The sequence below is a fragment of the Odocoileus virginianus genome, chromosome 12 (genome assembly GCF_023699985.2).
Source record: "Odocoileus virginianus isolate 20LAN1187 ecotype Illinois chromosome 12, Ovbor_1.2, whole genome shotgun sequence".
In the NCBI taxonomy this organism is placed as follows: Eukaryota; Metazoa; Chordata; class Mammalia; order Artiodactyla; family Cervidae; genus Odocoileus; species Odocoileus virginianus.
In genome coordinates this window covers 6718005-6744469 of record NC_069685.1, presented here as the reverse complement: position 1 = coordinate 6744469, position 26465 = coordinate 6718005, and the positions used below count along the sequence as shown (strand labels likewise).

The 26465-nt window shown below is 34.6% G+C and overlaps 1 protein-coding gene across 5 annotated transcripts in view; it reads right to left on the bottom strand.

Annotated features, from left to right (window-relative positions):
* The window catches only part of LRBA (LPS responsive beige-like anchor protein), a 720084-nt gene that overhangs the window by 497741 nt on the left and 195878 nt on the right, over positions 1 to 26465 (bottom strand). For all 5 annotated transcript variants that reach the window (XM_070474768.1, XM_070474770.1, XM_070474771.1 and 2 more), the window contains exons 32-34: positions 24668 to 24746; positions 22486 to 22619; positions 15214 to 15275 (exon numbers count right to left, since the gene is read on the bottom strand). In XM_070474768.1, the coding sequence (XP_070330869.1) occupies positions 15214 to 15275; positions 22486 to 22619; positions 24668 to 24746 (275 nt within the window). The remainder of the gene's footprint in view (positions 1 to 15213; positions 15276 to 22485; positions 22620 to 24667; positions 24747 to 26465) is intronic.

Genomic DNA, 26465 nt, shown 5'->3' with positions numbered 1-26465 from the left:
TTTTCTTTTTCTGGGTCAGTAACTTTACAAATTGGAATGCGTCTCAACTACAGTGAAATTCTTTACAGGTAGCGATGTCTATCTCCTGGGTTTCTCAATAGTACCTGATTCAATTTCCATATAACAAACATCTAAATGTTTGTTAAACAGATCATAATTTAACACTGTGAGGTGAACGAGTATGGCACCAACAACACTCACTCAGTAGATTACTCATTTGTTGTGGCTGTTACAACAAATCGTCAGAAACTTGGTAGCTTAAAATACTAGAAATCTGTTCTCTCACAGTTCTAGAGGCCAGGAGTCCAAAATGAGCTTCACTGAGCAAAAATCCAGTATCAGGAGAACCTATTCCTTTCCTCTTCCAAGCTCCTAGCGGCTGTCAGCAGCCCTTGGCTTGTGGCGCCTCTGCTCCAACCTCACACTGCCTCCTCCTCACACTGCCTCCTTCTCTGGGTTCAGCTCACTTCAGTTCAGGTGCTCAGTCGTGTCCGACTCTTTGTGACCCCATGGACTGCAGCACACCAAGCCTCCCTGTCCATCACCAATTCCCGGAGTTTACTAAAACTCACATCCATTGAGTTGGTGATGCCATCCAACCATCTCATCCTCTATCATCCCCTTCTCCTCCTGTCTTCAATCTTCCCCAGCATCAGGGTCTCTTCTAATGAGACAGTTCTTCACATCAGGTGGCCAAAGTATTGGAGTTTCAGCTTCAACATCAGTCCTTCCAATGAACATTCAGGACTGATTTCCTTTAGGATGGACTGGTTGGATCTCCTTGCAATCCAAGGGACTCTCAAGAGTCTTCTCCAACACCACAGTTCAAAAGCATCAATTCTTCAGCACTCAGCTTTTTCTTCACAGTCCAACTCTCACATCCATACATGATTACTGGAAAAACCATAGCCTTGACTAGATGGACCTTGGTTGGCAAAGTAATATCTCTGCTTTTTTAATATGCTGTCTAGGTTGGTCATAACTTGCCTTCCAAGGAGTAAGTGTCTTTTTATTTCATGGCTGCAATCACCATCTGCAGTGATCTTAAAGCCCCAAAAAATAAAGTCTGACACTGTTTCCACTGTTTCCCCATCTATTTCCCATGAAGTGATGGGACCGGATGCCATGATCTTACTTTTCTGAATATTGAGCTTTAAGCCAACTTTTTCACTCTCCTCTTTCACTTTCATCAAGAGGCTCTTTAGTACTTCTTCACTTTCTGCCATAAGGGTGGTGTCATCTGCATATGTGAGGTTATTGATATTTCTCCCAGAAACCTTGATTCCAGCCTGTGCTTCATCCAGCCCAGCGTTTCTTATGATGTACTCTACATTTAAGTTAAATAAGCAGGGTGACAACACACAGCCTTGACGTACTCCTTTCCCTATTTGGAACCAATCTGTTGTTCCATGTCCAGTTCTAATTGTTGCTTCCTGACCTGCATACAGGTTTATCAGGAGGCAGGTCAGGTGGTCTGATATTCCCTCCTCTGGGTGCCTATCTCTAATCTCCCCAGACTCTGATAAGGCTACCCATGGCAGCACATTTAGTGCCCATCGAAATAATTCAGGAAAAAAAATAAATAAATAAAAAAAATTAAAAAAAAAGAAATAATTCAGGAGTATTCCCTCATCTCAAAAACCTTAACATTATCACACAAAGATCCTTTTTCCAAATAAGGTTAACATTCACAGGTTGCAGAGATTTGACATGGATAACTTCAGGGAGTCGTTTTTCAGACTATCACAAAAGAAACCAAATTAAAAGAAGAGAGAGTGCAAGTTGAAGAAAACTGAAGTTTACTATTTGAATTCAGCAAAACTCAAAAGATTTAAAAGAAATAAGAGCATTTTTTTAAAAATTAGTATATTGTGGTAAAAGTTGGAAAATTTTTTAAGCAAGTCAAACTGGCTACAAGTGTTGGTTCTAATAGTGATTCCTGAGTTGTGGCTGGTTTTGTTCTCAGTTCCAGAGGTTTCAGTACCAAGCTTTAAGAAACTCAAACCTGAGCAGAGGGCTTCTCTGGTGGCTCAGACAGTAAAGAACTTCCCCGCAGTTTGGAAGACGCAACAGCTTTGATGCCTGGGTCAGGAAGATCCCGAGCGGAGGGCATGGCAACCCACTCCAGTATTCTTGCCTAGAAAATCCCATGGACAGAGGAGCTCGCAGGGCTACAGTCCACGGGGTCGCAGAGTCAGACAAGACAAAGCTCCTAGCACCTTCACATTCAAGATACAGGAAACGAGCACACATCATAAGAACAACTCCTAATAATTAGCAGAAAAGCTACAATAGCACTGTCAAATGTCCAAATGAGTAAGGCAGCAGTTCAGACTTGGTTAAGATACAAACAAGAATTAGAAAGCGTCCTTGTATAAAAAAAAATTCCCTCCATTATTTTACTTTCTCACTGCCAATGACCAACCTCCTGTTTTCTTCCTTAATGTACAAAAACAGAAACCTGTGCTGACAAAAACAGAAATTAGTGCTATAAAACAACAACAGTAAATCTTTTCAATAGATACAAATAGGACACAACTCTGAAAGATGAAGCAGAACTGTAAGCTTTCTTAGATTTTTCATCTCCCCTGTGGAGAAAAGAACAATAAGAAACCAGAATTAAGTTTGCTCTGAACTATGTAGTATCTGAAAGTAAGAATAACCTGACAAATTAACAAACCCAACAAGACAACAGTGCTGCTTTAACTCAATGTCTAATGAAAATTTGAGCTTCCAATAAAATTTCTTCAAAAACACATAATTTAAAAAATAAAACACATAATTACTATCAAAAAGAATGCACAATGCATTCAATATTTTGGACAATGGCACGCATTTTTATACTTCATACGTAAAAGTACATTGTAGAAAGTAAGATGTCAGGAGAACATGAGAACAGACTCAGGTTTAGGCAGCTTGATATTTTCTGGTAAAATATTCAGAAACTGACAAGATATACATAGCAGATATATCAAATACCTGAATACTACTTACAAGGCAGCAGAGAAATAAGCATAAACTAAAATAAAATGCATATGAGAGACCTTGAAAATAAGGCAGTGAAGTTTGAATTTAGTAAGTCAGTAAGCGAGAACCTCTCTTGGAAAGGAATTACAAAGAGATTCTTGTAGGAAAATAAATTTCTTGGTGCATAACTGAAAGAGGTAAAAATTCAACAGAAAGGAAAAAGGCCATTTCCCTAACTCAGGATAAGCTAGATCAGAATTTGTGATTCTCTACAGAGACCTTTTTCAAATGATACCTTTTATGCCTGCCTGTCTCCCCCATTTATGACAGGACTCAGGGTGAGAATCATCACAATGAGCAACTATTAATGATGATGTAACTGGTCAGGGAAAAAAAAAAGTTGATAATCAGTGACCTCGGTTAACTGTTATAAAAGTATTTCTCAACTATGGTAACACAGGAGGTGTGTTGAAAGTAATGCAATATACATAAAAAGCACTCACGTATACCAAAGACATCTTTAAGAAAATCATTCAAGTTCTAATCCCTGGAATGACACCCATGTCAGTTGTATTCAGGCATACTGAGCTGACTTCCAAAAGGCACCATGCTATAGCGAGCACAAGCAAACAGTGAGACCATTAACGTGTGTACATGAAAACAGCCCAAAACTGCAAGTTTATGGGCTTTCTCATAGCTCTAATATTCTCTGGTTTGAGATGAAAATTGATTAGACTGGGCATATAATCACAGAAAGAACAGAAAAGAATGAGCGAGATACTGCAGAAAATAATGGTGGACTGAAGCAAATATCTGAAAGGTCCAGTATCATGAAAAGAAAACAAAAGACACTCAAAGTACTGAATGAGGAGAGAGGATTTTATGAGCTGTTAAAAACACTTAGATTCAGAATCTAATAACTTTAATTTACAACCTACTTCGTTCAATGGTCTGTTCTACATACTTTTAGCTACATTGTCTAATATAATCTTTATTACACTCATTTCACTCATAAGAAACTGATTCTCAAGCAAGTGAAGTAATTTACCCATGGTTACAGAGTTAATACGTAGTAGAGGGAAAAACATTCTATCATCAAAGCATTTTCCTGGGCCCAGCTCTTCCTAAGATCCTTTCTAAAGCCTCTTTTCCTTTTTCCTATTGTTACCCACGATGGAGCCAACAGGCCCCTCTACAAAGTCCACCTCTAGCAACTGAGTAACTACTCAAGAAATAGCCCTCAGGTTTCTGATCCTTGTCTAATCCATGCCTGGGTCAAAGTTCAAACTTCAGATTTTGTTAAAACTGCATACATGCTTCTGGAAGTTCGTATTATAAACTGGCAGCTTCACTAAAAATAGTTGCCTGTCTAAAAGGTGCATAATAGATGAAATATATAGGCAACTACTAATATATAATAATTGTCCCTTAATAATATTATATTCTAACTGTACTAAAGAACTATTCTATCTCAGAGTTAACTGAGGTGAATAGTATAAACATTTTAGGGCTTCCCTGGTAGCTCAGCAGTAAAGAATCGCCTGCCAATGCAGGAGACGCAGCTTCGATCCCTCGTCCAAGAAGATCCCAGCTGTGGCAGAGCAACGAGGCCCGTGCGCCACAGCTACTGCGCCCGTGGTCCAGAGCCTGGGAGCCGCAACTGCGGAGCCCCGTACTCCAACTGCTGCAGCCCTCGTGCCCTGGAGCCTGAGCTTCACAAGGAGAGAAGTCATCACCATGAGAAGCCCATGCTCCCCAACTGCAGAGTAGCCCCTCCTTCCGACAGCTAGAGGAGAGCCCATGCAGCAACAAAGATCAGCACAAACAAAAAAACGCTTTAAAGTAAGAAAATACACATAAAAATAAAATTTAAAAAAACTTAAATAGTATACATACTTTAAAAGTGACAGCAAAACTTAAATCTAGATTTAAGAACTCTAATTACTCTGATTAAAAACACATTTATGATCAAACATATGGTATAATACAGCTGAGCTTCACAAAGCTACCAGTCTGGTACTGAAACAAAGGCAATCTAAAGCTTTATGCTTCTAGTCTAGCCTTTCTGTAACACTTTAAACTTCAACAGATTAATTTGAAGTAATAGGGAAAAAAGAAATAAGCAATAAGCAGTAAAAGCTGAGAAACAGAAACTGAGCTATAATCATAATTATATTAAAACCAAAGGAAAATATTAGGCTTAGGATATTTCCATCTATACATTCCCCTTTTCTTCTAACTCTCTGTTTAATCCCAAATTTAAAAGACCAGTTGTAAAACGGTGGGGTGCCAAATTAAAGCACACTTTATTTTCAGATGTCTCCATACTCATAGGCTGACTTCCTGTCAGGAAGAGTTCCATTTCACTGAATACCCCAATCAGCAGGGAACTTGCAGAATTAAGTGCCAGTTGATATTACTTTGTTTTGCATTTACCACCCCTGAGAATAATGTTCAAAGATCTAGTTATATAGTCAGCATGGTATCATCCTTCTGACTAGACTGCCAAGCCACAGGGTGTACTGCCAGTTCCACAAAATTTACCTTAAAAGGTGGTGCTTTCTAAACCCTAGTGTGCTAGTGAATCAACAGGATGCCTGTATTTCAGAATAAATCCTGCATCTAGAGCTAAATCATACTTTTCTGTGGTTACAAAGCACTTTAATGCTGGAAAAGTCTGTAACCAGATTCAAATAAAGATTGATTAATGTTCACTAATTTATCAACTTAAAATTTTTATTTTTTTAAGTGAAATGCAATAATTTAGTCTGATTTATTACATTTTAAATGTTTTGCTGTTGTTTAAAGACAAATGATTTCACCTTATAAAAACAAGTCATAAAAATTTGAATCAAGGAAAACTATAATTTTCTTTACCATATTAGCATAAAATATAGTTATTAAGCTGGCTTCAAATACTTGACAACTGTGTAAACTGTCAAGTAAACAACTAAAAATTGTTAGTTACGAAGTCTCATGATTGGTTAATACAGCTTCAATCTTAAAGTATCCTCTCCCACAGACTACTTATGCTTCAAAGGTCAACCAGTTTCTCCTCATGAGATCAACTATTTCTATTGCACACAAAATTAATTCTAAGCATTCTAATACAGCACACCTATGGTCATAGTCTTTGTACATTGTAAGGATAAAGCGTTCACAGCAGCTCTCAGACTCTACTGGAAGCCTACTTTTTTGATCCCAGTGTTAATCATCGTCATACTGATTCTCACGCATTCACAATAAAAACGCTACAAGCACTGACAACACATCAGAGACAATCAATTTACATTCATTAATTTCCTATAAATATACTTTAAGGGTGAGGAATAAAAGCATCCAACATAAAAGGAGGGTAACATGAAAAGGCTGAAGTATTAAATTACACTGATCCTAGTTGGACCATACTACATATAAACTGGTCTTAAAGAATCCAATGGCTCTTAAAAGTCTTATTTACATTGGAAAAAGGATGGCTGACTATAAAGAAAATGGAATAATTTATTGACAACATATCAAAGTATAAATGTAAGCATTTAATACATTTTGCAAATTTGTTGCCATGCAAGCACTTTCAGCCCTCTTTCTACTAAGATACAGATTTGTCTTTTTAAGAAACCAAGTGAGGTACAACAAGATGTTATCATATTTGGGTAAACATCATTTTTAAGAGTCAGAGGTTCACAGTTGTCATATTCTCTTTATTAGCATAAGTGGTGATCTCTGAAATGAATGCTGGGTTATTTGAAGCTAGTGAATTAAAAGTGATAGAAATAATTCTACAGAAAGAGGAACACCTACATGCACAAAGTGATTTCTTCATAAAAGGTCATCAGTTGAGACTATTTTAACTGGTCCTTTCATGACTCTTTTAATCAATCTCTTTGAGACCCAAAGCTGATCAGGTGAAGGGATTTAATATGCATCATTTTCTTACTTTAAAACATTTAAGTAAGCATAAGGTAAGAGTTCGGGATTAGGATCTGAAGCCCATACATAACAGCTAAGATGCTTTGCAGATTAAAATAAAATTTAATAGAAGAAAGAAAAGTATTAAATAGGATGGTATCTGTTCCTTAATTAAAATGCTTTCTAATGAATCAAAAACTCATGATTTTTAAAGGAAACTTTACTTAAATAAGGTAAATATATTGATTTATTCAAAAATATCATTAAATTATTTTATTATAATTCTGACATTAATGGAAAATGGACAATAAGAAATGGTTTCCTGACTTCAAGGAGTTTTCAATCTAATAAAAAACCAAGATTTATAATACAGTACAACAAATATGAAAACAGCTCTTGTGTCCATAAAGTTTAAGTCTTCTATAGCACTTGTCTCTATAAACTCAGGAGTTCTCTAAATTGATACATTCACAACTTATAACACAATGCTGAAGGCATCTAAGCAAAGAATTACAGGAAAATAAGAGTTAACAGGATTTGGAATTATTTTTATTCTGATTTATTATAAAAGCAAAAACAAAGCCCACATATTAATAAATGAGTATTGTTATTATGTAACATATGGAGAGAAAGATTTTCATTTGTTCTAATGCCAAAATTTATGTACATGTCAAAGATAGAGTTCTTCAGATCAGATAAGAAAAAGAGCAAATCTGTCTGCCATCTATTAATTTAATGAATGTTCCTAAATATACCTGGGTGAATTTGAGCTACCAGCATTCCATTCTCCACTCACTTCTAGGATTAAGGATTATCAACATAGATTTTTCTTGTTTACTATCTTTAGGAATTGTCTTATAGATAAATTACACTTCAAAAAAAACATAAGAACACCACAAATGCCAGTGAAAAGCTCCTGGACAAAGGCTATGGAGTCACTTTAACTCTTCATCCTGTGACCCTATGTCTTCAACCATAACTCTTCAGCCTCTTTAACAACGACTTCATATTGTCATCATATCTATGTCTTGACTGCAAGCTATCTCAAATCCTGATTGCTTGAACGGATAAATGGATGACTACAAAGAATAACAGTCACTGTATAATTCAGCTGTGTAACTACAAACTATGGCTAAAATTTCATTCTACTAAAAACTGTTAAAAGTTTATTGCTAAAATTTTACTTGTTTATTTAACAAATACTGAAATTTTCTTTCATCAGACACTATCATACACCATTCACATATATATTAATTTCATTTTATTTGGACCTCTTGCACTTCATTTAGTGCACAGCAAAGTTCAGTTCTACAAATGGGTCAATAATAATGTATGTAATATCCCATTAATATAAAATATATATTCTGACCCTGGATTCTGGAATTTATGCTACACACTTAAACATGATTACAGAGCATAAATTATCACAATAGTGACTAAATGTAAAATGCCAATGTAATGTAAGTTACTCAATCAATGTAGCTATATAATCAACTGATGTCAAAATATTTGAATTTATCCTTAACCTCAGGATTAGTTTTACATAAATATTATAAAAATACATGTATGTGCATGTAAAAATAAACACACAATAAATACATATACCTCTGGTTAGACTTGACTTGTTCTAAAAAGAATATGAACTCTTAATATAATTAGCTCTGAACATTTATCTCTTCAGAAACAACATATAAATTAAGCCCAAATTACCTACAAAGGATAGAGAACAAGTAATTGAGATAATTCTTCTGAATGAAGTAAAAATAAATAGTGTTTCATGGGGGAGAAAAAAAACACAGCTGTACTTTTGCAAATCTACTGATTTTCTATAATCACTGTGATTGGAGAAGCAGACAAAATCAGAATATGAAAAATGAGGCATTTCCTGTATTATCCTGTTTCAATGCTGATATTTATCCTAAATTATATTTTACAAAAATTATCCACGCCTACTATGGCCAAAAAAGGATTCTGTGATCAAATATGCTAATATTATTCCCATACAAATTCAACACAGTTTATTATATACATATTTTATGCATACACAAACACACATACATACATGTATTGACTAAAGGCCTTGAGGGGGCTCCTCCAGTAAGATCCTAATTAAATTTAAACCAACATTTTCCAAGCTTATTTTTACCACTCTGCTTTTCTCACAGAACATCAATCATCATCTAACAGTACACACTAGGGTTTGCTATACTGTAAATTTTGGATAATAAGAACTGATCAAACAATTACCTAGCAATCACAAATCCAATTTGTGATTCCTTGTTTCCAAACAAGGAAAATTATATAGGTACAGAAAAGAGTACAGAAAATGCTTTAAGAACTTTACTATCTATTGATCCTGATGAAATTATAAAAAAAACATAGAATCAGGAAAAAATTTTTGGACTGGAAGGCATAGGAACCTGAAATGACTTACTCATGAACAGAAATAAAAGTAGAGTTACATTAAACAGGGATTAATAAATAGATTTTTATGTTCCATTCCTATCCCACTCCTTGCCCCTGTGATTCGCTTCTCTTAAAGTCCTCAGAAAACTTCCATGTCTTATCACAATTATTTGCCTCTCATACTAGATTAAAAGCTGGGACCTGTCTTAGAAGCATTCGGTAGGTGTCAGCCAAATAAAAAAAGAAATACCACAAGCAGGTATATCTAGGATTCAGGGCAGATAAGCTGACACGAAGCTCTGCATAAGAGAGAGCATTTGAACTGATCCTGACAGACAGACTCCTCATGAGACTGCTGCATCAAAGTTCTATACAGTAAGAGTTCCTTACAGGTAAAAAAATGCATGCTTAAGGAAGTTAAGACATTTATAAGTTGCTCTAATGAGCAACTTAAACTCTAAATTCCTATTTTGTGCTTATCAAAAAAGATAATCCTCTGTTTTACTGACTCAATTATGTCCTTTTAAAAACCATACCATTAAAGCTTTCCAAAAAAACCATTAATATCTTCTTAATATTAGATATTGAGTTTTAGTTTAAAAGGCTGAATTGTACCCTAAACACAGCACACTCTTGAGAAGTTAAGCACCACAATTAAAAGAAGTAAATCTCCATATATATTAACTTCTAAAATATGAAAAATGCATGCACAGTAATAGAAATCAAATCAGTAGCAACTTGAGGTGGAAAGGGTAGGGATTAATTACAAAGGCTCAGGGAACTTTATAAAATGAAACAGTTGTTACATGTTTTGGTAAACTCCAGGAGTTGGTGATGGACAGGGAGGCCTGGCATGCTGCAGTCCATGGGGTCGCAAAGAGTCGGACACGACTGAGCAACTGAACTGAACATGGTTGTGTATATACCAAAATGTATTAAACTGTACACTTAAAATACTGTAAAATAGTACATATACTGTGTACTAATTATGCTTCAGTAAAGCTGATCTTTTTAAAAGAAATAAATCTTATTCTGGTAAAAGAAAATGAAAAAAAGTAAGACTCTATAAATGAACATGACACCATAATACACAAAAGTATGAGAATATGTCATAATGAAAAAGACAGAAAGGTCAAATCCCAAAATACAGTGATTTAGGATCAGTGTTGTGGGTGCGAGCATGCCCAGTCGTGCCCAGCTATTTGCAACACTATGGACAGTGAATGCAGCCTGCCAGGCTCCCACGTCCATGGGATTCTTCACGGGATACTGAAGTGGGGATGCCATTTCCTCCTCCAGAGGATGTTCCCAACCCAAGATCAAGCCCACGACTCCTGCAGGGGCAGGAAGATTCTTTACCACTTGAGCCACCTGGGAAGCCCATGATCACTGTCACCATTCATTTATTAATTAAACAATTATAAAAATCCTAGGCAACTTAAAGAATGAAATTACTATAAGGTGGGTCAGTGATTGCTCTGGATGTACACCTTAAGTTGAGAGCTGTGGGGAAGAGATGAGTCAACGAAAGCTTTCCAGAAGACACTGCAGTTTAGCTGGGAGCTGAATCATTTATTCATCACATAAACATTCACTGAGCAGCGATCACGTGACAGGACAGCGGGTACTAGGTACACTTCACAGTTTACCTAGCAAGCTCGGAACACGAAGCAGTTTACCGGCACACTAGGCACACGCACTCCAGGCTCACAGGAGACCAGAGTACAGAGGGAGACCGGCAATAAAAGTGCAGCAGATTAGCACCTGTGTACTGAGAGCCCATAGCATGCTGAGTGCTAAGATGATGTGAAAAGGTCAACTCTAGATATGATGATCTGAGAAGAGGGTGATGAAGATGAGTCCAGAGTGATAAGAAGAAACCTACAATTAAAGAGTCACTAAAGTTGAAGGAGGGAAATTGTAAGGAAAGGAAAAAACCACGGGCAAGACACAGAATTATGATGGCCCATTTGGGTATCTTTAAATAGTTCACATAGCTAGGAGATTTCCCGGGTAGCTCGGGCTGTAAATAGTTCACATGGCCTGAGAGCAGATGTAAGAACAAAGTGATAGGAAATGAGGTCCAAGAGGCCCGAGAGTGAACAATGTCTGTGTGCCATGGTGTACAGCTACTTTGCTGCTGCCCCCGCCCCGCCCTCGGCTTGGTTTTCTTTTTAAATATCTACTTTACTCAAAATACTCATCACCATACAAAGGAAAAGTTCATGAGATAAAAAAAATCAAGAGCAACAACATTAATATCATATATTTAGAGGGAATAAACGCAAAAGGGAGAAGAAAACGAGAATCAGAGAAAAGAAATTATAGGAGAGTGATGAAAAAGAGAAATGTTCTACTATAAAGAATCAGGAAAAATTTCAAATATAAAACAGACAGTAAAGAATCATATGAGTGATTATGACTGGTTCTTATGAATATTATAATTTTAAAATCAATAATTCAGATATAGGAAGAAACAAACCTTTTACTGATACCTCCATACATAAGAAATATTTTCCAAAATACCAACAATCTACATATTCTAATGAAAACTGTATTAAAGAAAAACAGGCAAATGCTAGATTTTAAATTAACTTTTACTGCTAATTAATTAATCAGATAGGATGTCAGGCCAGGCTACCTGGTACTGCTAGTTTTTCTATATACTCTATGCATTTCTGATAAATGGGAAAAGAATAGATGACCTGGCAGAAGGCTCAGACAATAATTTGTGATTTACAGGACATGAATGCAGCTACCCTAAGATTTATCTGACAGCCCTCTCCGATAGTGGACTGTTGAGTATCCGATGGAATGATTTCTAGTCTAGAAAGTCTACTACTGAGTAGCCATACACATTATTTATTTATTAGATGTTTTGGGTTGAAACCATTTTTAAATGATGCACTTCACAATGCAGAGTCATAAATTCAGCTTTAAACCCAAGAAGGGAGGTAGTGTTATTGGAATGTGTGTCAGACTGAATTAGGACGAGCAACACAACGCTTTTATAAAGTGGCCTTGAATGCAATGTCAATTCTTTCAAAAATGATATTAATGTCAAATGAGCAGGATACAAACACTTTACACAATGCTGGAGTAATATTACTTGAAACATTTATTTAATATTTTCCTTAAATTCATAGAGGATTTTTATATGGTTTATATACATAAACAATAAATATTAGGCAAAAATAAGTTACATGCTTTTGAAAAACTGAATCTGAAATACAATTAAGAACTTGTTCGATTTTTTCCTGTGCATCAGAGAGTATACAGCTTCCTAAAAAGTGTATACACACTTATTTGAAAGAAGATTTAAATTAAGCTTTGGAACTTAAATAGTTCCTGAATGATTTTATATGAGATTCAACACAGGAATAAACCTAATTTAATAAAACAATGGAAAAATAATATGCTGAATAATTGAAGAAAGATTTCCAAATCTAAATAATAACATTTTGCCTTAAAATGCTAAAATTTAAATGGGATAAAATATGAAATGGAGCCTAATCAACCTCTTAATGAATGAGTGGATACTAAAAAACATATCCTAGTTGAAGCTTTAACAAAATATACAATGATCTGTTTGGTCTGAAAGACAGCAAACCAAATGTGGTCATTTCCTCACTTCTTAAATTTAGGCTCTAAATTCTCTTTTGTAGTAAAATATGGCAGATTTAAACACCCTGTTAAGAAGACTACAGAAAGAAAATAAGTTTTGAATGGTTTCAAGAAAAATAATCAGAAGATGGCTGATTGTCATGAAATTAACATCAACTAATTTGTAAAGTTTTAAATCAAATTTGCAGATGCTAAGTTCATAAGCATATCCCATTATTTATGTGATTAAAAAGGAGTTTTTGACCTGATCTTTCGATCTTTGGCACTCAATCCTCTCCATCTCTTCCTTTAAAAATTGATTAAAATTTTAGCAAGAGGCTAGCTTTTCACTTCCCACCCTATCTCAGGCTAAAAAAAATTATCAATCAAACTCAAACCATCCCCACCCAGTATCTGCAAAATGTCGACTTCAAATTCAATTTCATATCTCTAAAGCTTTCATGTAGAAAAAGACAGTTCACTTCTTAAGAAAATAAATCACTTTTGCAATTGCCAATCTGACCTCTTTGAATTAGGAAAATTCAAAGTGAAAAATGTAATTATCACCCCAGAACAATCTGTATACATCTGGAGCTAATTCTGGCTTCATTTTTCACATCATTTTTCACACTGTGCTACATCTTATAGAGATGCAATGGAAGTTTTGAAGAAGTTGTAAAAAATGTTAAGAACTTCAAATAAACCAATAATGTGTTTTATTCAAACAAAACTTTGAGACTGACTTTTGCAACTTACTCTAAGTAATCTGCATATCCCATTACATCAGAATAGTATTAAACAGCACCATGACATAGATGACAAATAGGTGTATTAGAACATGTCATTCTTTATCTTTTCCACTTCTAACATTCAACTGTAATATACTATATTTGAAATAATTTCATGTATGAAGAATATATTCACATTTTCTATACTAGAAAGTGAAACTTCACTATCAAACTCTACCCATGAAACAATAATATCACACTACAAACAACAAGTTCATACTCCTGGGAAGATACATATAAAACTGGAAGCAAATGCTTCTTAAAGAAAGTGTAATTTCATGTCAGTGTAATAATGGCATATGGTAATTTCCATTTAAGAAATAAACAACCAATTATTTCAAATCAGATTACTCAATGGGAAATTTTATCCAGTCAGCTTTTAAAGAAATGGAGTTTTTAAAGGAGATAATTAAATTAAAAACATGATTCTCACTAAATCTAAGAATAATAAGCCCACTACAAACATAACTACTCTTTACAAGTTCATTATAAAAATCCATTAGATACAATCTCTAGAAGTAATTGTTCTTATTGCATTTTATTGACAATGCATAGTATTGATTTTTCACACCTTCTATGATTCTTTAATTTGTATTCATGAAATGTCCATCAGCACAGTCTAAATAAATTTGGCAATATAAGCACTAAAATGAATAAATCGATGCAAAGAAACATTAATTTTGCATTATCCTTATTCGTCAGGCAAGTAAAACAGAGGAGTTGTAAATGAAGGTCAAAGGTTTTGAAATGGGTCAGAACCCTTGACCTCTAGACCAATACTCTTCCTATTAATAAAGGCTATTTTAAAGTTTTAAGTAGGGGAATTTACTACCAGCAAGATATCATTTTTAAAAGACTACAAAGAAAACTCTCAATAAAAAACATTCATCTGTTTAACTGCTAAATAGAGGGGGGAAAAAAAATCACAGGATGCATGATTTTTATGTAGGTTTTTTTCTTTTTTTTTAATCATTAGAGTTTACCACATGAGGTGTAAGGTTTCTGAACACTGAAGGCAACCTTGGTTTTAGGAATTTATTCACTACATCTTATTATGGTGGCTGCCATATTTTTGTTGATGTTTTCCCAAATCTACTGTGTATGTCAAAAATAATTAGTAATGACAAGAATTCAAAATTATTTATCACTCATTTTATAACCTCTGCACAAAAGGGAAGTAAACCCATTATTCCCAAGGGAGTCAGAGTGGCACTCTACAAGGTATAGAAATAAATCTGCTTCTATAACCTTAATACACAAAGCAGAGAAATTTAGCCATCTCAAAATCATTTGATCTGAGCATTTTTAAATGTGGCTTGAAAAACCTGTTTCTCACTCACCTATACAATTCCTCACAGCACGTATTGCAAAATTATCTCCTAGTGACAAACACAAGAAGTAATCCTTTTGTAATACCAAGAAATTATTGCAAACTCAAAACTCTATTATAGAAAAAACCTCTAATCAACAATTTTAACTTTCTTGCAAAATGAATTCATTTGAGAATTTACTTAATTCAGCATTTATTCTTGTCACTCACCTGAGAACATAGTAGCATAACCAACTCCACAACTGAACTACTAGACTTCATGCAAACCAGACCTATATTAAAGAGAATTTGTTTTTAATTTTATAGAAACAAACGAGGGGTTATTTCTTACACAACTTTGCCCAAATTGGTTTTTAAAATTTAACATATTGCTAAGAACCAAACCTATACATATTTAATGAGTAAACAAAACATTCTGTGATTACTTTAAATTTGGCATAAAAAACACCACAGTCTTTTGTAGGCGATTTCATTTCAGCTTTCAAATTACTAAAACATTAATTACCACTTCATATACAATGACACTGCACAATACTCATGGAAATGTGCACAACATATGCCATATTGACTAATATCATCTAAATTTTGTTTTGGAGAGAGCTGATTGTTATACATGCAGAGAAGGGAAATGGCTCCCTGACCTTTGCTTTCTCCACCACACTCTCTCCCTTCAACCCTCCAGCTATCAATCAAGTTTCCATTTTGTTTCCTGGCAGCAGACATACCAAACACTCTTATTAGTACCCTGACCTGTGACCTCACTCTAAACCTTAACAGAAATGCAGGCCATTGTCTGTTATACACTCTTGATTTTTTTTTAATAAATAAATTCACTTACATTTTCTCATTTATGTTTCAAGTTCACCAAAACTATCTCAGGAAGGAACTTTATATACTTAATATGTATCTAAAGAATTCTTTAGTTCTGATTCATAATAAGATTAGTTCAAAGAACATTTTACAACCAATATCTTATAAAAGCAATATCAATAAATAAAAGCACTAAATGACTATCATGCTAGTAATAATTAGAAAAATTATAATTTTTATTCTATATTTTTCTAAGCAAACATATGTTTAAGTTCAAATTAATTTAAATATAACAACTTAAATAATTCCCATGGGCCTTATGCACAGCACACAATTACCTTATTTCTTTCTAACCAAGTTCTTATGGGCATCCTACCCCATCCTACTCCCCTTGTTTAATCTTTTTGCTCTGTAGTGCTTTCTCCTTCCTTCTTTTACTCATAATGCCTCACATCTGCTAATGGCACATGTTGGCATTCTGTAGCCTTACAAACAGCATTCAAGCTCAACAGGTTGTTCACTCCCTTCACTTTTTAGAAAAGGTAGAAGCATTTTTCTCCACATCTGAAAAAATGTGTAAATGTGTAACACAGAAATGATGGTAACAGTGCCAGTACTGGCATGAAAAATTAGCTACAGAACATCTACATGTTGCATTAAGCAAGCAAGACATTTAAGTAGACTAAACTGTAGTTTCTATAGAGCTGAGATGAGCATACGCCCTCAGGCTAATGCCAAGGCCAAAACGAAGGGCACAGCAATACTCTTATTACTGGTGTAGTCTTTATTGGTCTGAAAACCTGTCACTTTTCAGAAAACATGAAAGGAAGTTTCATATATTTCAACTTCAAAAGCCACTACTTTCAGCAAGTAAATTTAGGTCTTTCTACAATTAGGTCATTATTCCTTATTGCTCTGTCCTAGAGGAACCAGATTTCCTACCAACTTTCCTTTCATTGCAAAGCATTTGGGCCCTGATCTAGCTCAGCCTTTGATATCCACTAAAATAGTGACCATAATGATTAAAAGGAACTTGGGCCATCCAAAGTTAGAAAGATTTATACGTTGTTTTGTCTCTCTACAGGGTATGTTAGGATATATACTTTCAAAAAATTGCTTGTTTCAGTTTTATTTCTCAATAAGATTAGAAAACCAAAGTAAGGGTGATACAACCACATTATCAGTGGAGTTGAGTATTCAAAGATAGTTAAGATGTCAAACAATATTTCATAGTTTGATTAGAACAATTCATGTGTTTTTTGGAGTGAGGTTTTCTAGATTTCTAAAGGATGGGTAGCGGGCCAGAGTGGATGGTGTGTTAAATTTTAAATGAGAAATAGCTTCAGAAGACAAAAGAGAGTTTACATTTGACCTTCAATACCTTAAATGCCTAAAGAGGATCAATACCTCAAACACAAATATAAAACCATGGGAGTAAGTAAATAGGAAATAATCTCAATAAGGGACTTGGTATCAGATTGCAAAATTTAATCATATCTCTTTTTGACCTGAATTTTTACCTTTCCATGACACTGGCTGCACAGATGAAAAAGCAGGAAATGACTTATAAACCAGTAAATCTGTCTTCAGATCTACATTCAGACTTCAAGAATTATCCAAAGGAAGGCCTTCAAACAGCCCTTAGGAGAAGTCGTAAGTTGCTGCAGAAGTATCAATTTTCACTTTATGCACACAAATTCTACTATTGCCCCAATCAGCAAAAGGTGAACCAGGTGCTGTAGGTTCAGAGATCTGACCAGACTCATAATCTGACCCTAGGGTTTTATCTTTTATTTTTCACTGATATGGAATTGTAGTCCCTTCAAAAGAAGACAAATTGAATTACCAAAGCCAAGAGTTTTATACTCTTTTGGTGTTTCATGACCAAAGACCACTGCACCTTCTCCACCTCTATTACCATTGTCTTTCCTTACTACTAAACTCAGAAATATTAAATGAATTGCCAGATATTAAGCTATCAGTACCTGAGCCCACTGAGATATCTGAACTCCCATGTATACCATGAAAAATAGGTATGACCATTTACCATCTGGAACATAAGAATCCAGTTTTATCCTTTATTTAAGTCACTTTAATCTACACAAATATAAAGGAATGGCATAAACACTACTAGAAGTTTTAATAATAATTTAAGCATAAAATCAGTTTTTCTCCGTCTTCCAGGTTTTGAAAGTACTTGCCTATAATTTGGATGCAATTAACTGTTCCCCATGAATCTGTAAACATTATATTCATCTTATAAATATTAATTATAAATTTCAAATAAACTTATCATAGGTGCAACTTGATTATTAATTCTGGTCCCTTTTTCCCCTGCATTTAAGTTATATGTTTTATCTTTTGTTTCCTCTTGCCCTCCTTTTTGAACTAACATCATCAAATGCAATATTCTAGGAAGGTTGAATTTTGCAAGGTCACTTTCTCTCCTCTCGAATTCCGAAACATTTTCATCTTTAGGTTACGAACACCATTTAGAATGATCAATCAACTGAATTTTTTCACCTCTACGTGAATGTTTCCTTCCAATCGCCCTTAAGTACAAACCTGCTTCAGTAGCTATTCACTTAGAAGTTGCACTAGGCAAGCTGCTGTGCACAGTCATCACCAGCAGGGGATGGACACTGTCACAGGCCTTTTTAGTAAAATGAGATATTCCAGGTTTCTGTCACAAAACATTGTATGAATTTTGTATAATTAAATTGTTCCCATTGAATGAAATGATGCTGAGAAAATCAATTTCTTTTTTGTCCACAGAAATATACTATGCATTAATGAAGTCTTGAGTTTGATAAAAATTATGAATACTGCTCCCTGTCTCTTCAAATTCAGCCACAGATGGTCCAGTACTTATAAAATGTCTTCTCCTATCAATTTTTTTTTCACCTCACCATTATGGGCAGGAAATAGAAAATTCTGACTTAACTATATTCAGTGAAAGCTAAAAGTAAGACACAAAGCTGGTATCCACAGACTTCTTTTATACCAATATTTCTCAATAATTTTTGAAGAGCCTAAAGAGCATTTCATATCATTTTTTAATTGTGACCCTACAAAATTTTAATCCTACAAGTAAACTATACAGATGTACTGTGAAAGTGAAAGTCACTCAGTCATGTCCAGCTCTTTGCAACCCCATGGACAACAGTCCATGAAATTCTCCAGGCCAGAATACTGGAGTAGGTAGCCTTTCCCTACCCCAGGGGATCTTCCCAACCAGGGATCGAAGCCAGGTCTCCCGCAATGCAGGTGGCCTCTTTATCAGCTGAGCCACAGGGGAAGCCCCAGATGTACTGTGGTCTATTGGAAAGTCAAAAACGACTGTAATACCTAAGATGTTTTTGCCCTCCCCAAATACCAGCTTTTAATCCAATTGAGAAAACAAGTTTATATCTTCTTAAAACATAATGCAATACTTTGGCAACATAGTAAGAAAACAGAGAGTGATCTAAGATTGATGATTTGGTTTCCTAGTTCACCCTGATGCTGGGAACAGTTCTAATATTCCTGTTTTTTTACTGTTTTAGTCCTTAGCAGAATTAGAAATAACTGATGAATAATGATAATTAGCAAAATGTTTTAACATACAGGAAAATTAAGATCACAAAAGGCTCATAATGAACCTTAGATTTATTTTAAAAAGCCAAATGAAATCATTTAAGGTAATTGTCAGAACAAACTTTATTTACAAGTAATCATCTTTTTGTTTTCAGAAGACTTCTTTAAAAACAATAAAAGTAATAAAACATCAATTCTTACAAAGGGTTATAACTACTTGAAAAGGGGCATTAATACTACTAAAATTGAGCCAATCAGAAATATGCGACACTAGGCATCATATAACATGAATTATCACATCTAATTAAACTTCAAGCCATCGGAAAACACACAGACTAGAGAGACTGTTAAATGACATCACCAAGAAGAAGAGCCACAGAGTCCCAAAATACAGAAGCACTCCACAGAACCACCAGCCCTACTTCTGCAGCAAGTCAATAACACGAAATCCAAGGAGTACTGGGAAACTATTTGACACTAGCATGGATTTAAGAGACATATCAAATGAAAAAAAATGATTTTTTTGGATCTTAACTGGAAGAAAATCAATTATATAAAAATACCTTTTAAATAAAGATGAATAAGGGCTGAGTATTAAAGGACACTATGGAATTATTATTAATATTACTGGGTATAAGAGAAACAATTATGTGAGAAAGTATCTTTTTTACATGAAATTAATTATTTAGAGGTGAAATTACATGATGTCTGTGGTTGTTTTAAAGACTAAAGGAAAACAAAAGTGAGGTGGATGTAACAGTTATGGCAAAACAAAGATGGTACAGGTAGTCAGCAATAGGAATTATATAAATATTACAACTCATATTTTGTAAGTATTTTAAATGTTCATTAAAATTATTAATAAAAATAATTTAAAATTTTTAAAGTAATAAGGTTTCAAGTACCTGGTCACACAGCTAGTGACCAACAAGGACTGCAGGCACCTGCCTTTTTTTAATGGCCACACCACGGAGCATGTGGGATCTATCTTCTCCAACCTGGGATCAAACTCTGCAGTGGAAGCAGGGAGTCTCAACTGCTGGACCACCAGATATATCCCTTCTCCTGACATTTTTAGTTCAAAATTTTTCAATAGAACTATGCTGCAATAACCTATCCCTCAAAACTTCTGTTTTACAATGCATAAAATTACCACCCAAAGGATTTCTCACAACTTAAAATATATTTGCTATATAAAACTCTTAGATCTATTTGTTATTTTTATGAACACAATCCAGTGAGTAGGCAATGATCTAGTTATTTTTTATAGATGATCAAAAGTATATCATCCTCCTTTTTATCACATTATCAGAATTTATCAATAACAAATTGATTCTAAATTAAATTTTGTTCAAGGATTTAGAATTATCAAGTTTAGTACTTCTGAGTATCTAAGAAGATCCTATTGTGCTAGGTCTATTATAAACTTCAAAGATCAACTAAACAGCAAAAATGTATTGCTATACTGAAAGGCTATAATTAATACAATCATTTTAGCATTATAAAATGAAATATAATTAACAAGTAGTCATACCACTTTAATAGAATAAATGTTTGATACATGAAGCATAAATTAGGGTGAATTCTTTCAATGTTACAAATTCATTTCCTTTCAGATTTTATTGCTTCATTATGTCAAACAGTCCTTGGCTAAATAATTATATCCTTCAGCAGATACAGTAAATTTCTACCCCAAATTTGGTTCAATGTTTCTAAAACCTGAACTTTTTTCCCACATAAATTCAATGCTACTCCTTGACTATATGGAAATGATATCAATCATCACCAACCCAATACATATTTACAACAGGGATGAAGATGAAATTATTTCATTAGCTAATAACTATTTCTCATATATATAGATATTGTAAGAGCCAAATAAAGTGCTGATATCCCATAGTTAACACTCAAATAAGGATATCTTGAATTATTAACCTATCTATAACTTTCATTAACAAAGGGGTTTTTTCACAAGTTTTAAGAAATTCCATAGATAACCTAGTGACTGACTGCCCAACAAAAAGTCATGATAACTAAAGCTGTAAGCTGATATTTAAAGATACTAGAGTACAGATAATTGTGCTTTCCCATGATTTTTCAGCTTTACAAGAATACATGTCTTATCCATGAAACATCAAACCCGGATACAGACAAGCCAGATTTAGTGAACAAATACTCCAAACAGCTTTGAATGAAAAGATCACTTTGACATTATCATTGATGAAAGTCCTCTAGCTTCTCCTTTAAAAAATGTTAGTTATGGGAATGAAGATTGGTGTTTTGAAGCCAGTCTGTTAAGCTCAAATAATAAATCTAATTGTTTGAAAAGCTGATCTCTATTGAACTGATTTCTATTGTCTGAGAAATTCAGGGTAAGTCAACTTTCACTTGGTGAGTTAGCTTCTTGAATATTAGAAAACACTTAATCTCACAAGTGCTTCACGCTTTAAAAAAAAGAGAAAAGAAAAGCCCCAATACCTCTCCATCCATTCCATAAATGGATGGTTTCCAATCTGCACAGCAATTTACTTCTGCACACTATCTAATTTGACAGAATCTCAAAGTACCCTACCTAGAAAAGATCAAGTAATCTAGGTATGATACAAGCAAGAGAGAGAAAATACTATTGCTTTTTCTCTTTATTCGTGAAACAGAACTCCACTAGTAAAGACTAATAATGCATTCCTCAATTTCATAACATGTGGCAATACACTGTTGTTTATATAGATCTTAAATTCAAGTAAAATCTCAGGCAAATACACCACTTATTGCTATTAACACTAGTCTCTCGAATTCTCAATTTTCATGGTTAATTTTAATGTGTTAAACATGTATTACTTGCATTCAATATATCTTCTTTCCTTCATTGTTCCCCAAAACACACAGTAAGAAACCTGCTGCATTCCAATCAGTGATTAAAAAAACCTTGAAAATTTAGAATATCAGCATGCTATATTCTTTAAAAGATATATACAGACTCCATGAGAAGCCTTGTCAAAGGCTGAAAACAATAAAACCTCATGCCTCTTTTATTATTCATTTCAGTTTTAAACCCTGAAATTTAAATACATACATGAAGAAAGAAAAATGACTTACTTGTTCCTTCTATAAGCAGTTCTTGTCCATGGCTACCCAAAAGTGTCCGAGAAAGAAAAGGTGCAAAATCTACAAATATCTCTCGCAGAAGAGGAGCTGCCTTTTCCAAAGCATGTTCGAGTCTCTCTGTAATGCTAAAGGAAAGATATTATTAATTATTGTTGATCAATTTTTTAATTTTTTAAAATGAGTTTCTGTAAAAATGTAAAATTATGTGAAAAGCTGAAAATCATCTAATGACTCATTATTGCTACGTATATCATTCCTTCTGCCTGGAATATCCATTTCTATCCTATTGTATATTGCCACCCCTAGTCCTCACAAACAACCTGGCTAACAACCATTCCAAACATCAGCTCTTACTACAAGTCTTTACAGGCTAGTAGAGAGCACTTGATTTTAGCCCCCCGACAACCAAAAATACTTTTTTATCAAAGTTTAACAATCTTCAATCAGATTTCCTACTGACCATGACCACGCACATATATATATATGCAATCCTGTGTGTGTGCATATATGTGTGTGTGTATATATATATATATATATATATATGTATACATATGTTTATACATAAATAGTTGCCAATGTGAGGCAAATTCAAGTTTTGCTTTTTGGAACTTTATGGAAAACTTTTTATCAAATCTTTTATCAAAGTTTATCAATCTTTTATCTAATTTTCTATTGACCATAACTATGCATATAGAGAGAGAGATACATACATACATATACGCACACATACACATATATACATAGTTGCCATGTGAGGCAAAATCAAGTTTGGCTTTTTGGAACTTCCTAGAAATTTTTTTTCAATATTTTCAATCTGTGGTTGGTTCAATCCATATCCAACTGTATACATATATACATATTTAATGAGTTAAATGACCAACCTGGACAGCATATTAAAAAGCTGAGACATTACTTGGTAACAAAGGTCTGTCTAGTCAAGGCTATGGTTTTTCCAGTAGTCATGTATGGATGTGAGAGTTGGAATATAAAGAAAGCTGAGCGCTGAAGAATTGATGGTTTTGAACTGTGGTGTTGGAGAAGACTCTTGAGAGTCCCTTGGACTGCAAGGAGATCCAACCAGTCCATCCTAAAGGAGATCAGTCCTGGGTGTTCATTGGAAGGACTGATGCTGAAGCTGCAACTCCAATACTTTGGCCACCTCATGCAAAGAGCTGACTCACTGAAAAGACCCTGATGAGGGCAGGAGGAGAAGGGGACGACAGAGGATGAGATGGTTGGATGGCACCACCGACTCAATGGACATGAGTCTGGGTGAACTCCGGGAGTTGGTGATGGACAAGGAGGCCTGGCGTGCTGCGGTTCATGGGGTTGCAGATAGTCGGACACGACTGAGCGACTGAACTGAACTGAATGAGTTTTAAAAAAAAAAGTCCCCTGTGCACATCAGGAATTTCATTTTCTAACTTATGAACCAAACATGTATACAAATAGTCACTACTTATTTATTGTTCCTACAAAGAGTACTTCCTATTTATACTAGCAACAAGAGATGCTACTGAAATTATCAACAGGTAAGCTGCTGGAAATTTCTGTGGTCAACAACCATCTCTTCCCAGGTGCTCCACATAACACTGTTTCTCTCTATTGATCTCATGGAGCCTCTTATCCCCAGATGACATCACAACTATGAGCCTACAGTTGTAGCACCCAAGTAACTTTACTTGTAAAATGCTATGCATTTTCCGACTGTGGTAAGGCATATATCAAGAACTCTAGCCACAAAGGCTCTAGTGGTGAAATATATTCACAGCCTTCCAAATTAGAACTTGAAACACATATTCCTAACTAGACAAGATAACAGACAGTAAAAATCTATCTATAATTCAATATCAACATAAACTTATTTCAGCATTTCTAGGGAAGAACAATGAATTCCAAATGTTCAATCTACTATTACATGAAACGTAAGCCATAAGTTACTAGCTACCTGTGAAATTAAATATGTTATCCATTCAGCATTTATTGATCACAAATAGCTACTTCTCAGGAAACTTTTACACCTCATCTTCTTTCAGAAATAACTTCTAAAATATTCCCAAGCCTCTAAATGTCATTTTTTAAAAAAAAGTAAATTAAAAAAAAATATAGCTAGATATTTTAAGAGTTATCAAAAGGAATAAATTACAAATATCCAAATTAATAGCTTGAATACCTCATATTTGAAACTTGGTCTTGTGAAACTGAACCAACTGTTGGAACTGCAGGTAATTTTGCATTAGATGATCTACCACCTATAAGAGAAAATAACCATTTATGGGATGAACAAGAGTTCAAACAAAAAAGGTATCTTGATACCAAATCACCAAAAAAATACTATACTGCATTTTGCCAGGTACCACAGTTAGTAAAGAACCTGCCTGCCAATGCAGGAGACGCAAGAGATGCAGGTTCAATCCCTGCGTCAGGAAGATCCCCTGGAGAAGGAAATGGCAACCCACTCTAGTATTCTTGCCTGGAAAATCACATGGACAAACAAGTCTGGAGGGCTACAGTCTATGGGGTCACAAAAAACCCAACATGACTGAGCACGCACACACCCACTACATTTTTAATGGCTATTATAATTTGATGGGACTTCCCTTGTGGCTCATTGGTAAAGAATCTGCCTGCAATGCGGGAGATGTGGGTTTGATCCCTGGGTAGGGAAGATCCCTTGGAGAAGGAAACAGCAAACCTCTCCGGTATTCTTGCCTGGCAAATTTTATGGACAGAGGAGCCTGGCAGGCTACAGTCCATGGGGTTATAAGAGAACTGGACATGACTCAGAGACTAAACAACAGCATAATTTGGATAACATTAAAATCTATAAATTAGCAAGCTTTTTCTTGAATCATTTAATATATAATTATCACATAAAGGAGTCTTTGCAACCATCAGCTGAAGAAGTAATAGAAAATTCTAAATCACTCAATTGGGATCATATTCATTCAGTTCAACACCAAATAGCAAAGGACATACGCAAGTAGAAACTTCTTAAAATGGAAGCAAAAAGGAGAAACCACTAATTCCAAATTTAGCTTAAATAGGTATGCCTCATTACCATGAAAACTGTCTCTATGCAGTCACTAAATAACTTCTGCTCTACACTTTAAATGCTTCTGAGTCTAGTTCAGCAAACATGCAATGACCAACTGAGAAATCTTCTTAAGTGATGCAAGCAGAACATACACTCCCTCATGGGTGTCCTCACTGTAATTAGGACACAGCCTGATATTGTGTTTGTCATACTGTATTTCAATTGATTTTTTAAATGTCCTTTTCCCTTGTATACTAATCTTTTTGAAAGCAGAGATCTCATCTTTTTCATCCATCTCTCTGAAACACTTAGATAAAGTAACACCATAAAAGGTTCTCAATTTATAATTGTAGAAGTCGTTCCCTTAATCAAACCATCTCCCAAATTTAGCAGGTCATTCTTCCCACCTGGTATATAATTCCCTCTCTATTTCCTATAATTTTATGTCCCTATCTTTGTTCAAACTACTATATAAAATTAATTTCCATCATGTGATCTAATTTTACTCTCCAATGAACACTCCCAGATATCCTTAATTTTGCTTATCTGTATTATTCAATGGCCAACTCACTCTCCTAAAGTACAAACTGTTCACACTATCCTGCCCTATACAAGAGCTAACTCTTTATGTTCTCCAAAAATAACTGTGCTTATAAATTTTACTTGGCAAGAGAAAAATAAATACCAGGAAATTAACTCTGACAGAGTCAAAGAATGGACAACACACAGTACGGGAAGTTTTGAAAAAGTCCAGAAGACTAATTTGGATGATAATTTACTGAGGCTTTGGAGAGTTCCAAAAAGTTCATAAAAATAGGGGAAAAATAAAATTCCCATTTAAGAATCAGAATATATGAGATAGAAAAGCATTTAATTTAAGCTAGGAGGAAGACCTGAAGAAACAGAAGTGTCATTTTCTAAGACTGGTAACAGG